General features: G+C 44.2%; 3 protein-coding genes across 4 annotated transcripts; all 3 read right to left on the bottom strand.

The window, feature by feature from the left end:
* Window positions 1–46: 46 nt before the first annotated feature.
* LOC101301412 (cyclic phosphodiesterase-like) lies at window positions 47–898 on the bottom strand. Its single transcript, XM_004304820.1, has 3 exons — window positions 572–898; window positions 413–443; window positions 47–252 (listed from the first exon to the last, which is right to left on the bottom strand). The coding sequence occupies exons 1-3, from the start codon at window positions 896–898 to the stop codon at window positions 47–49; spliced, it is 564 nt and encodes a 187-aa protein (XP_004304868.1).
* A 926-nt stretch (window positions 899–1,824) lies between these two features.
* On the bottom strand, window positions 1,825–2,751 carry LOC101301124 (cyclic phosphodiesterase-like). Its single transcript, XM_004304819.1, has 3 exons — window positions 2,428–2,751; window positions 2,256–2,313; window positions 1,825–2,030 (listed from the first exon to the last, which is right to left on the bottom strand). The coding sequence occupies exons 1-3, from the start codon at window positions 2,749–2,751 to the stop codon at window positions 1,825–1,827; spliced, it is 588 nt and encodes a 195-aa protein (XP_004304867.1).
* Window positions 2,752–4,072: 1,321 nt separating this feature from the next.
* On the bottom strand, window positions 4,073–5,457 carry LOC101290776 (cytokinin riboside 5'-monophosphate phosphoribohydrolase LOG5-like). Of its 2 annotated transcripts, XR_184856.1 has the most exons (5): window positions 5,425–5,457; window positions 5,223–5,248; window positions 4,867–5,124; window positions 4,651–4,750; window positions 4,398–4,547 (listed from the first exon to the last, which is right to left on the bottom strand). XR_184856.1 is itself a non-coding variant. In XM_004302197.1 (2 exons), the coding sequence occupies exons 1-2, from the start codon at window positions 4,706–4,708 to the stop codon at window positions 4,459–4,461; spliced, it is 147 nt and encodes a 48-aa protein (XP_004302245.1). In that variant the 5' UTR covers window positions 4,709–4,752; the 3' UTR covers window positions 4,073–4,458. The 2 variants fall into 2 exon arrangements, 1 of the variants encoding a protein (XP_004302245.1); XM_004302197.1 differs by lacking the exons at window positions 4,867–5,124; window positions 5,223–5,248; window positions 5,425–5,457 and having other exon boundaries at window positions 4,073–4,547; window positions 4,651–4,752.
* Window positions 5,458–12,919: the final 7,462 nt, after the last annotated feature.

Here is a 12,919-nt window from a genome sequence, read left to right as displayed (position 1 = left end):
TTATTTTCAGTGTTGTATGTAAGCATTATTCACTGTGGAGGACTAATTAGCTGAGTTTGAGGTTTCCCTCACGAAGCTTCACCCAGGACTTTTGAGTTCTATCTGCAAAGTTAACTTGGTACAATGCCACCCGACTCATGATGAATTCTAGTTCAGTAATGGTCGGATCCATAGCAAGAACTTTCTCTTTTGCTCTTTTTTTCTCTTCATCTGTCAAAGTCCCATATAGGAGGCTCAAATGTGGCATACAAGCTGCATCATAAATCACATAAACCAATCACTCCCAAGAAACAACATATCATCACTCATTACATAAATTCATCTCGAAAATCCCTTGTTCAAACAAGAACAATGAAAGTTTGATCGAAAACTTATGAAAATGTAAACAACTTACGGAAAGGTCGATTCATACATCCGGCAAACCAACGAGTTTTCTCTTTCAGCTGAGAAAATAGAAGGTTGTACATTTATATTATATAACATCAAATCTCAAACAAGCTAGCTAAAATAGATCGACAATGCACATATAGGGAATTATGGAACAGAGCATTAACAGAAAAAACTAACTTACATCGTCAGTTATTTCAATGACGAGAGAAACACACTGGAAATAGAATCTACTAGTCTCCAAGGTTTCGACTTTGCATCTGATTTGTTCAACCTCATTACAACCTCCATTAAATGCCCCGATGGCTTCATCTTCTGTCATTAGGGTGGATCCGACTATGGAGATGTGAGGCTCGATCTCCGGGCCACCAAACTCCTCCCGGAGAGCCTCCATCAACTTCTTGATCCTTGTGTACGCATTTTCCGGTATGAGGCCCCAGGCCGCATACCTGTGCACTTCCAACGCATCCCTCTGCGTTTCAAGTGCTTCTTGTTCAGCGCTAATTGGCATTAGAAATGAATGTATAGATTGAATGTTAGATGAAAATGAAGAGGAAGAAGGGGAAGGAGGGAGCTTCTTGTGTTTTTGAGATGACAGTTTATGGTTAGAAGGAAATAGGTTGTAGCATTGCTCTGGAGAGCTTGATAGAATCCCATTTTTGAGGAAGTCCTATTCTTTTGCATGCATTTTTTCAGGGACGACCTATTTTTTTCATGCGTTTATACCTTGTCCACTCTTTCCATTATTTATTGGGAAATGACCTCTCGCGACAAACTTGGAGTCGGGGAAATAGTTTTCCATTTTACAACAGACTTATATGATTTGTATTCGTGGAGCTACAACATCCCTCTTGAAATGGTGCTTGAATTTCTTTAATGATTCAAGAATGTCACTTTCTTGCTTGCATGAAAAATTATGTGCTTTAGAGTTTCTCGTAGGTTTGACATGCTTCACGCACACAAACTGAATTGTGACGCCGATTGTAAATTTGTAAGGGTTCCCAATTTTACTAAAGTTTACTTGTTAGATCGAGTCCAAGAGGCCAGGGGTCAAAATTCTCTTCCTTGTGAGGCTTTCACATTTTCTCAACTTCATATTAGCTAGCTAGCTCTTCATTTGCCTTCAAGCAACCATTCCCTCTTTTTCAATGAGCTCAAATAAATTTTAACATATAGATTTGGTTTAGAGAGGCAAGCTATAGTCTTTATTTTATATCCTGACTCTTGGTTATCTAGCTCTTAGGTATCTGCTGTTACTTGCTTGAAATTCCTCAAAGTTTCGCAACTCTTATAGGAAAATGTGTGCTATAAGCTAGCCAAAACTGAGTATCAATGATTTAGTCTATAAGAAAAGAGTGTATAAAAGTGAGAATGTAGTAGTCATAGTATGACTATTTGATTGCAAAGTTGGATACAAAGCATATACAGTGGAACCTATTATTCTGGTTGGATGTCAATTGCCATAATCTTCTCCCAAGAGTTTTGAGATTTATCATCGTTGATCATCTTGCATAATACAAAGCGAGTAACCGAGAAGCTAAGGGTAGCAATGCCCTCATCGATAGTAGTGACTTTCTCTTTAGCTCGTTCTTTCTCTTCATCTGTTAGATACCCATAGAGGATGTCCAAATGTGGACAACAAGCTGCATCATATGACTCAAAGAATCAAATCAAAATGTCCCATTCCATGAAATATATCATCACTAGGTAAGAACAACTATCACTATTATCATTTTTTTTCTTTAAATCGCCCATCCAAGAATCAAGTTTTATCATTATTTATTTACTTACATCTAAAATTACCAATAACTTCATTTGTACATGGTACGTACATGTTTATATTTCTTATAGAAAAACAGAAGGCATACTCAACTTACGGAAAGTGTGTTCGAAGATCCTAACAAAGCGTCCAATTTCACCCCATAACTGAAAAGAACACAATGCATTGTTAGCAAGCAGTATAAACTAAAAGAAATACCTATACTTTAATCCGTATAAATCCATGAATAGGAAAAATGACGAATAAATGTAGGGCTTTACGTCTTCAATTGGATCAATAATGAGGGAGACACACTGGTAGTAAAACCGACTAGTTTCAATGTGATCGACGGTACATTCAAAACGGGTGATAATGTCACAAGCATCTTTGAATTGCCGGGTCGCATCTTCTTCTGTCTTCAGCATAGATCCCACGACGGTGATATGGGGTTCAATTTCCGGCCCACCAAATTCGTCCCGTAAGCCCTCTATCACATTTTTGATTCGCGGGAGCACATGTGTGGGCGGAAGAGCCCACACAGCATATATGTGCATGTCCTGCGCATCCTTGAATGCTTCTAATGCTTCTTGTTCTTGGGATGGCATCACAATGGAGAAGAGTAGTGATAGAACAGAGAAAATGACAGGATCAAATTTCTCAGGAAGGAAATTCTTTTTGAAATAAGCACACAAAAAATAAAGCAAAGAAAAAAAAACACGGTCTTTGTGGATTGAAAATTTGACTCTACCGTAAAGTTAGCTTCAAAGAGGATGATTCTGGACCATGGATTCGGATCCTGAGATTTATGTATGTGGTTCCATGAAAAAGGCACCAAAAAAAAATAGAGCTTCATTTTTAATTTTCTTCACAATGTGTGGATGCACAGTCCGAGTAAAAGGAAACTAAACACATTACAGTTCGATCCATGCACCATACTTCCCCAGTTATACATACTAGCAACAGCTTATACTATATACAGAAACAGAAAACACAGCCATGCGAAAGCTGCAGAAGACTATCGTCCACATTGGCACCAATCAAAAGCATAGTTCATGTTCTTGGTTAATTATCATTTGCTCTACATTTCTCATTCGCACACAAAATGGATGATCATGGTTGCTAAAAAAACATATAGATTCAACACTAATCAGCATCAAACATCTGTATTTGTATTTAACTATCGATCACACACTAAAGTTTGAATTACAATCAAGTGCCAGCAATAGGCTCAATTAGTATACCCAGGCTCAAATATTGAAATACAACCTAATGAAGGGGAAGTTAGATCACGAATCTTCTCCCATGAGTGTTGAGTTCTGTATTCATTGTTACATTTGTATAGTGCAAGGCGACCTATGGTGAAATTGAGGCGGCTAATGGTCTCGTCCAGAACACTAACTTTTTCTTGAGCTCTTTTCTCAGATGTGGAATACCACCTGCAGTATAAATTGCAACTCCAAATCAGTAATCTTCATGTGTAACAAAATTTTAATGTTACTTTCAGAAGAGTACTAAATGTTGGTTGTTAATGGCATATAACCTTCACCTTAGTTTACCAAGAATTTAGAAATAGTACTCGGTAGTAGCGAGTTAATGACTAGTAGGTGATCACTAACATATATTCCTTCGAAATAAAAGTAATGTCTAGCTAGTCAATTCAAAGAGCAGACACAGAACAACAGCAAAATGACCCTTATGCTTATTAGAATTCAAACTTCCACATACCCCAAAATTACTCTACATGTTTCACATTTCATATTTGGATCAAAATTGAAAAATGAAAATATGGTAAACTAGTAAACCACAACACTGAATTTGACTATCTTCATCACCGAAAACTTCGCCTCAATCCTACCAAAAGATGATCACCTAAAGCATGTTGTATGTATTGTAAAATTTTGCTAAACTATTGACTACGAGAACACTACTATTCGCTGCTGCTAACACAGCTTCAGGTACAAGCTAAGTAATCAAGCATCAATATTATCTGTTGTCAAATCAATAATATTCGTATATCAGGCTAGGGGACAGGGTTAAGTCGATCATCTTACCAATGTGACTGAAATGGCGCGCGAAAGTTCCAGTTCGCACTGTGAGTTGAGAAAGCAAAATAGAAAAACCATACACGTACAAATCATTATTCCGAAATCAAACCTAAACCTCATACACTGTAACTTTAAAACCATCATCCACGGCAGTGTCAGTGTGAATAAAGGAGAGGAAGGAATGTAGAAGCCATCGAAATTGAGCAAACCCACCTGAATTTTTTTAAAAAGTTAGAAACTTCAAGCACAAGATTTTGATGAATCTGATCAGTTATCACTTGGTGGGTTTATCAGTATCATAATATGCTCTCTCACAGGTTTGTCATGGAACAACTCTTCAAGAGTTCCATACCCTCCTGAAAAACCAACAAAAGATTAAAACCCATTTGAATGGTTTAAGGACCAATTGATAAAAAGGGCAACACTTTTTCTTAGTTTTATAATGGAAAGAGATGACACCTGGTAATGCCTTAAAACAATCAGAATTGCTGGCCATTTCAGCCTTCCTTTGATGCATATTGGTTACAGACCTTTCCTTCCAAACTGTTTCACCCGTTATCTGATGAACAGCCACATATAACATGCAAACATTTGGTGAGAAAATTGCAAAAAAGAGCCAACTTTGAAACCAAATGAGGAAGAGGAAGGAAACACAAATGAGATTAGGTATTTTACCTGTGGACCTATTAGAGGCCTGGGGATGATCCTATGAATTGTCCGTCAAAAACTCAAATCAGAATATTGAACAACAACAACCAACAACAAATTGACCCAAAATGGAAACTGAATCACAAATACACATGAGAGAAACCCAAGAAAAGAGAAAGCTTGTTGATCTCTTAGCCAAGAACTCCACCTCCACCATCTTGCACAAACACAACCCATCAGTACAATTCTTCCAGCTCCATAGACAAGGTCCACCTTCCTTGACACCTTCAAACAGTTCAAATCTCTCAAAAACAATACAACACGACAAACACTCCATAAACATATAACAAAAAATTCACAAGCTTTGACAGAAAAATAAGTACCAGCTCTTTGCCTAAGTCAATGGCAGCTGTGCCCTAACCCAAAAAAATAAAAGCAGTGTCATCATTCATTCACAACCAAACAAAGACAAAAGGAAAACATCAGAGTTTAAGTTGGTACTTGGGTCAGGATTCTTTCTCTCATCACAGGACAAAAATAGTGTTTAATGAAAATTAAAGTCTGCATATATAATCAATCACACACCTCAAGCACAGACTACTAAGATGTGGCGTGCTTGAAAGGCTGAATAACACGCCTTCATCCACGGCAGTGTTAATAAAAGATAAGAGTAAGTTGTAGTACCCATCCACATTGAGCAAACCAACCTGTAAAATTTTTAAGAGTTACAAACTTCAAGTACAAGATTTTGATAATTTTGATGAATCTAATAGTAATCACTTGGTGGGTTTTCCAGTATCATAAGATGTTCTCTTACAGGTTTGTCACAGGTTTGGCATCGTCATGGATGACAAGTTGGCACCAATCAACCACCTCTTTCTCCCAAATTATTTCATCTTTCCAATCCCTCCCATCCCAACGGTCTACAAATACATTCTTCTTCTTGAGTCTCGCACGTTTGGGTCGCAAAATCTCCATGCCGTTTTCTCTTCGCTGTTCGGAAACCGAGAATGGAAAAGTGAGAAAACCAGAAACGAAGTCCTGGATCTGAATCAAATTAGAGAGTCTGTGAATATTTAAGTACCTTCAGGTTAGGCGATATGGATGGTGAAGAGTCTGAACTTCGAGATCGGCCTCCTACACTCAGGCTTCGAAGGCGACGGCCGGGAAAGCGGGCGGCGAAGTCGTGGAGAGAGAGAGAGAGAGAAAGAGAGAGTTTGTGCGGCTGAGAAGGCGAATTCGGAAAAAAAATTATGGTTTTACATTATATGATACGACAGAAACACGAGAAAACCATTCTAACGAGGACCCTTAAGTTAAGGATTTATTAAAGATTTTTCGGCTTATCTCACTTTTTGATTTTATATTTATATCTTCACCGTTCAGTTTATAAGTATTTATGAGTAGATCAGTTCTGCAAATTTTTAGCCATATTGAAAATCGTTAAGATATTCATAAGTGTGATTTACCAATTATGAACTTGAATGATTCATGTTTGATAGATTTGGTTCGTTTATTAATTTGATCTAGTTTGTTACCTTAACGATCACCGATTTAGCTGAAAATTTGTAGGGTTGATCTACACATATAGACCTTAAAACTGAACGGATGAGATGACAAAATGTGATCGAAAAATATGTCTTTTAAACCATAAACCGAAAAGTCCTCAACTAGTCCTCAACTTAAGGGTCCTCACTAGAAAGGCTCCTAGAAACATGAACCTCTTTTCTTATTTCTTATCTCAAAGACTGTAGAATCTTAATAATTTAATACTCAATTAATTAATAATCTCGTTAAAATAATATTTTTTATCGGTCTCGAGTTGAGGATAACGTGTTAAATTAATAATTCGTTAAAATTATATAAGATAATACAAATACGACTATACGAGAATTCACAAAGATCTTAATAAATATATAAATTAATAGTTCCTTAATACATAAAATTAATTGTTGATTTAGGAGGACCTTATATTGAAAGCACTACTACGAGTAATTAGGAGATGAACCTATATATATAATCAACTTGAAAAAGATAGTCAACTCTCTCCCTATTAGGGTTTTTCTAGGAGAGGAGACGATCGAGCAGGCGGCGACGGTAGTTTTCACTTCGGTTTCTTGGCTGGTGGTGAGCAACCCGGATTGCGATTTGGCGGCGTGGGCAAGCTTCCAAGCGGCTGCAGTGGCGTGGAGGTAAGCCTTAGATCGTGAGTTTGGTTTAGGGTCCGACGGTGGCTGGGTGACTAGACGACGTCGACTTTGCAGGTGGTGATCTTTGAGGTTGAAGACGGTAGTAGCAGCGGCTTCTTGTTTGTTGCAAGGATCGGGTGATTCGGTCGACAAACGGAGTTCGATTGCGAGGGATTTCAGATCGGATTGGATCGGTGGTTTGAACTCCAGCCTTGTTACGTCTATAGGTTGTCGGGGTCAACATTGGTGCTTTGAGCGGCTCTTGGTGGTTTGCAACGGCGATTGCTGCGAGTCAAGGCTGGTTGCTGGTTTTGGGCGAGGTCAAGGCTGGTTGATGCCTTGCCGGTTTGGGCAAGGTGATGTTGATGGTTGTTCAATGGGGTCAAGGCTGCTTGTCGAAGGCAACGACGGCGGTGGCAGATGGCGGAGGATAGAGTGCCCATCTCGGGTGCCCTTATAAATTAGGCCTGAGCTTGTGGACTTCAGTAAGCTCAAGTCTTTTCTTTGGGCCTTGGATACTTGTTCTGGGCTTTGGGTCTCAATTGCCTTTAATTATGTTTTTATGTTTAGAATAATGGCCTATAATATGTGGAACATATATTATAGGTGTTGTTGTTTCCCTTTTCATTAGACTAATTGTCCATAGTCTTGTTGACTATAGGTATGATGATGAATGAGCGAGAAATGTGTAATGAGGGTTACCCTACGTGAATCATGACTTGATCTTATTTGTCTTTTATACGCAAGACAGTGGATCGATTCATGATGATCTTGAAGGCCCTAGGCGGGTCAAGGTGCCCCCTTGGCGGCCATAGACATGTCTCGGCAGGCCCTTGGCGGGTCTAGGCGGTCCTTAAGCGGGTCTAGATGGTCCCTACGCGGGTCCTAAGCATGTCGAGGCAGGTATTAACGTCCCTCGGCGAGTCAAGGCTCCCCGTTGGCGGCCCTACATGGGTTTCGATAGCCCTTTGGGAACCCTAGACATGTCTTGGTAGCCCCTTGACGGGTCTAGGTAGTCCCTAAGCTGGTCTAGATAGGTCAAGACGGTCCTTTGGCAGGTTAAAGCGGTCTCTTGGCGGCCCTCAGTGGGTCAAGACCGCCCCTTAGCGGCCCTTGGTTGCCCTCGGCGGGTCCTAAGCAGGTCTAGGCGGGTATTGATGACCCTAGACGGGTTAAGGCGCCCCCTTGGCAGCTCTAAACGTGTCTCAACAGCACCTTGGCAGGTCTAGGGCCTAAGCGTGTTTAGGTGGTCCCTACGTGGGTTTAAGAAGGTCTAGGCGGGTCTAAGAGGGTCTAGAAGAGTCTAGGAGGTCCCCATGCAGGTCTTAAGCTGGTCTAGGCAGGTCTTGACGGCTCTAGGCACTCCCTTGGCGGGTCTAGGCAGCCCCTAAATGGGTCGTAGAGGTCCTTAGGTGGGTCTAGGCGGCCCCCTAAGCTGGTCTAGGTGGGTCAAGGTGGTCCCTTAGCAAATTAAAACGGCCCATTGGCGGCCCTTAGCGGGTCAAGATCGTCCCTTAGCGGCCCTTGGTGGGTCCTAAACAAGTCTAGGCGGGTCTTGGCGACCCTAGGCTGGTCAAGGCGCCCTTGGCAGCCCTAGACGTGTCTCAGCAGCCCATTGGCGGGTCTAGGCGGCCCCTAAGCGGGTCTAGGTGATCCCTAAATGTCTAGCATGGTTTAGGCGGGTCTAGGAGAGTCTAGCAGGGTCTAGGTGACCCCTAAGCGGGTCTAGGAGATCCCTATGCATGTCTTATGCTGGTTTAGGCGGGTAGGCGAGTCAAGGCGCTCCCTTGGCGGCCAGAGACGTGTCTTGGCGGCCCCTAAATGGGTCTTGGTGGTCCCTACGCATGTCTTAAGCAGGTCTAGGCGGGTCAAAACGCCCCCTTGGTGGCCCTAGATGTGTCTCGGCATCCACTTGGTGGGTTTAGGCGGCCCTTAAACATGTCTAGGTGGTCCCTACTTGGGTGTAGAAGGGTCAAGGCGGTCCCTTAACAGGTCATGGCGGGTCAAAGTGGCCCCTTGGCTGTAACGACCTGACCCCAAAATTATACTAAGTAAATCTAAATATTTATCAAAATAGGAACTCGACACATGGATAATATTTCTGAGTATCCAATGCTTAATCGAGCATCAGAAGAGCAATCCAGAGATTCACTTAAGAGATTGAACAAAGGATTCACTCTTAACAAGAAAACGAACCTAAAATCTTTATTCCAATCCTATTCCAAACACGAACACCTTACCCAATCGACTCCGACGAAAAACTAATCATTAGGTGATGAATTTTAACCAATGGCTTGAGTTGAAAACCATGGTTGTCGCCCTTTGAATCACTTACTTCTCTTTAGGAAACAAAGAGTGATTGATTATTGGAGAAGGTCGGCGTGAGAGGTAGAGTCGAGATTGGGGTTGATGTTCGTCTAGGAGAACAATGAGAGGTTTCCCTCCCTCCTGGTCGAGGTCGGTGGTAGATATCATGGTTGGCGGTCGGTGTCATCTTCCCCTTCTTCTCCCCTCTTCTCAACCCTTCTTTCCCTTTTTTCTAGTCGGTGAAAAGTTTCACAACCTTCCATTCTTTTCTAGACCAATCTCAACTTGTAACCCAAATCCAAGAGTAAAAAGTAATCACAAACCCAACGATATAGATCAAATTTCAAAAGATCCAACGGTCCATATCACTCCATTTCATTTATTTTATTCCCATAGTTTTATCAATAGTGAGTAAATCAACTGTCTAGAAAATTCATGAGAATTTTCACATGCTCATATCGATATGAAGTATTAGTACCACATCCTCATAATTTAGATCTCATTTCAGTAATATTCATTCATTTATAAAATACTCGGTGTATCACAAATCCGGCCTATGAAAGATATATAATAAAAAGGTCTGTGTCGTTCTCTCCTTCCTCCATTTTCTCGATTCTTCCTCTTCTTTTAAATTTTCGTGTCCCATATCGGTGTGAGCTCAGTATTCTAGACCACCTCTCTCTTGCTTTCATAGATATATTATTTTACTTACTTATTCACCTTACTATAATTGTGAAAGTATACCGTATATGTGCATATATCTATTATACACATATGTTTCGGCACAGGAAGAGTCCCAAATAAATATTCTCGTATTACAAGAATATTTTAATTAACTCACATCTTAGCATGAATGATATATATGTATATACATTAATGAATTAAATTCAGTTTACCCCCTTGTGGTTTAGGGGTGACTTCATGTTAGTCCCTACACCTTTAATTTCATCAGTTTACCCCTTGAACTCTTTAATTTTTGTCTGCAGTGCCCAAATTCTCATATTCTGTTTGAATTAACCCTTAATTCTAGATACGGGTTTCATAGTTAAGGTTAAAATTATTAGCAGTTAACGTCCGATTTGGACAGAATATAGGACATTGGTCACGCTTGAGGAAAATTCAAAAGTTGAGGGGTAAACTGATGAAATTGAAAGTATAGGGATTAACATGAAGTTACTCTCAAACCTCATGGGGGTAAACTGAATTTAATTCTACATTAATTGACTTTTAAAATTATCGGGGTATTACATTGGCGGCCCTCGATGGGTCAAGGCGGCCAATTAGCGGCCCTAGGCGGGTCTAGGAGGGTCAAGACGGCTCTAGGCGGGTCAAGGCGGCCACTTGGCGGCCTAAGACGGGTGAACGCGACCTCTTAACGGGTCATGGCGACCCCTTGATGAGTCAGAGCATCCCCTTGGTGGCCCTAGGAGGGTCTAGGAGGGTCAATGAGGCTTTAGGTGGGTCTAGGAGGGTCAAGGCAGCCCCCTTGGCGGGTCAAGGCGGCCACTTGGCGGCCTTAGACGAGTGAACACTGCCCATTGGCGGCCCTAGTCGGGTCAAGGCGGCCCAAAGCAGTTCAAAACAGGTGAAGACGGGTCAAAACGGGTCAAAGCGGCCTTAGGCAGGTCTAGGAGGGTCAAGATAACCCATTAGCAGGTCAAGGCGACCCTTTTATGACATTAGACGGGTGAAGACGGCCCATTGGCTGCCCTAACCAGGTCAAGGCGGCCCCTTGGTGGTCCTAGATAAGTCAAGGCGACCTCTTGGCGGGTCAAGGCAGATTGAGACTGGCAAAGGCGGCTCAAGGCGGTTCAAAGCGGGTCAAAGGGGTTCAAAGCGGGTCAAGGCGGCCCCTTGGCAGCCCTAGACGGGCCTAGGAAGGTTAAGGTAGCCCTAAGCAGGTTTAGGAAGGTCAAGGTAGCCCATTAGCAAGTCAAGGCGGCCCCTTGGCGGGTCAAGACGACCACTTGGCGGCCTTAGACGGGTGAACACGGCCCCTTAGCGAACCTAGCCAGGTCAAGGCGGCCCTAAGAGGGTCAAGGCAGCCAAAGGCGCCTCAAGGCGGTTCAAAGCGGGCCAAGCCGGGTCAAGGCGGCCTTAAACAGGTGAATGCGACCTCTTGGCGGCCATAGCCAGGTCAAGGCTGTCCCATGGCGGCCCTAGGAGGGTCAAGGTGGGTCAAGGCAGCCTAAGGCGCCTCAAGGCGGTTCAAAGCGGGTCAAGGCGGGCTAAGACGGGTCAAGGCGGGTCAAGGCGGCCCCTTGGTGGCCCTAGGCGTGCCTAGGAGGGTCAAGGCGGCCCTAGGGCGGGTCTAGAATGGTCAAGGCATCCCCTTAGCGGGTGAAGGCGGCCCCTTGGCAGCCTTAGTCGGGTGAAGGCGGCCTCTTGGTGGCCCTAGACTGGTCAAGGCAACCTCTTGGCGGCCTTAGGTGTAGGCAGGTCAAGGCGTCCCTTGGCGGCCCTAGGTGGGCCTAGCAGGGTCAAGGCGACCATTTGGCGGCCTTAGACGAGTGAACGTGGCCCCTTGGCCGCCCTAGCCGGGTTAAGGCAGCTCCTTTGTGTCCCTAGATGGGTTAAGGCGGCCTCTTAGCGGCCCAAGGAGGGTCAAGGCGGCCAAAGGTGCCTCAAGACGGTTCAAAGTGGGTCAAGGCAGGTTTAGGCGAGTCAAAGCAGGTAAAGGCGGCCCCTTAGCGGCCCTAGGAGGGTCAAGACGGCCCCTATGTAGCCTAAGATGGGTCAAGGCGACTCTTTGGCGAGTCATGACGGCCCCTTGGTGGCCATATGAGAGCCTAGGAGGGTCAAGACGGCCCCTATGTAGCTTAAGATGGGTCAAGGCGGCTCTTTGGCGAGTCATGACGGCCCCTTGGTAGCCATATGAGAGCCTAGGAGGGTTTAGGTGGGTCAAGACAGCCCCCTTGGCGGGTCAAAGAGGCCACTTGGCGACCTTAGAAGGGTGAACGCGGCCCCTTGGCAGCCTTAGACGGGTCATGGCGACCCCTTGGCGAGTTATGACGGCCTTAGAAGGGTTAAGGCGGCCTTAGACGGGTGAACGCGGCCCCTTGGTGGCCCTAGCTGGGTCAAGGCGGTTCCTTGGTGTCCCTAGATGGGTCAAGGTGGCCTCTTGGCGGCCCAAGGCGGGTTAAGACAGGTCAAGGCAGCCCAAGTTACCGCAAGGAGGTTCAAGGCGGGTCAAGGCGGCCACTGAGCGGCCCTAGGAGGGGCAAGGCAGCCCCCTTGGCGGCCCAAGGCGGGTCAAGGCAGCCCAAGTTGCCTCAAGGAGGTTCAAGACGGATTAAGGAGGGTCAAAGTGGGTCAAGGCGGCCACTTAGCGGCCCTAGGAGGGTCAAGGCAGCCCCCTTGGCGGCCCTAAGCGGGTCTAGGTGGGTCAAGGCAGTCCCTTGGCGGGTCAAGGCGGCCACTTGGTGGCTTTAGACTGGTGAACACGGCCCTTCGGCGGCCCTAGCCGGGTTAAGGCAGCTCTTTGGTGTCTCCATATGGGTCAAGGCGACTTCTTGGTGGCCCAGGGTGGGTCAAGGCGGCAACGCGGTTTAAAGCGGGTCAAGGCAGATTAATGCGGGTCAAGG

Source organism: Fragaria vesca, linkage group LG6 (assembly GCF_000184155.1).
Source record: "Fragaria vesca subsp. vesca linkage group LG6, FraVesHawaii_1.0, whole genome shotgun sequence".
In the NCBI taxonomy this organism is placed as follows: Eukaryota; Viridiplantae; Streptophyta; class Magnoliopsida; order Rosales; family Rosaceae; genus Fragaria; species Fragaria vesca.
This window is presented reverse-complemented; position numbering and strand designations above follow the sequence as displayed.

Excerpts from the sequence above, each read along its gene's own strand:
- LOC101301412 (XM_004304820.1), bottom strand. The coding sequence starts at position 898 with ATGCCAATTAGCGCTGAACAAGAAGCACTTGAAACGCAGAGGGATGCG. Across the intron at positions 444-571 it reads TCATTGAAATAACTGACGAT|CTGAAAGAGAAAACTCGTTG; the intron begins GTAAGTTAGTTT and ends CTATTTTCTCAG. Across the intron at positions 253-412 it reads AACTCGTTGGTTTGCCGGAT|CTTGTATGCCACATTTGAGC; the intron begins GTATGAATCGAC and ends TTTATGATGCAG.
- LOC101301124 (XM_004304819.1), bottom strand. The coding sequence starts at position 2,751 with ATGCCATCCCAAGAACAAGAAGCATTAGAAGCATTCAAGGATGCGCAG. Across the intron at positions 2,314-2,427 it reads TTATTGATCCAATTGAAGAC|TTATGGGGTGAAATTGGACG; the intron begins GTAAAGCCCTAC and ends TGTTCTTTTCAG. Across the intron at positions 2,031-2,255 it reads ACACACTTTCCGTAAGTTGA|CTTGTTGTCCACATTTGGAC; the intron begins GTATGCCTTCTG and ends CATATGATGCAG.
- LOC101290776 (XM_004302197.1), bottom strand. The coding sequence starts at position 4,708 with ATGCATCAAAGGAAGGCTGAAATGGCCAGCAATTCTGATTGTTTTAAG. Across the intron at positions 4,548-4,650 it reads TTGTTTTAAGGCATTACCAG|GAGGGTATGGAACTCTTGAA; the intron begins GTGTCATCTCTT and ends TTGGTTTTTCAG.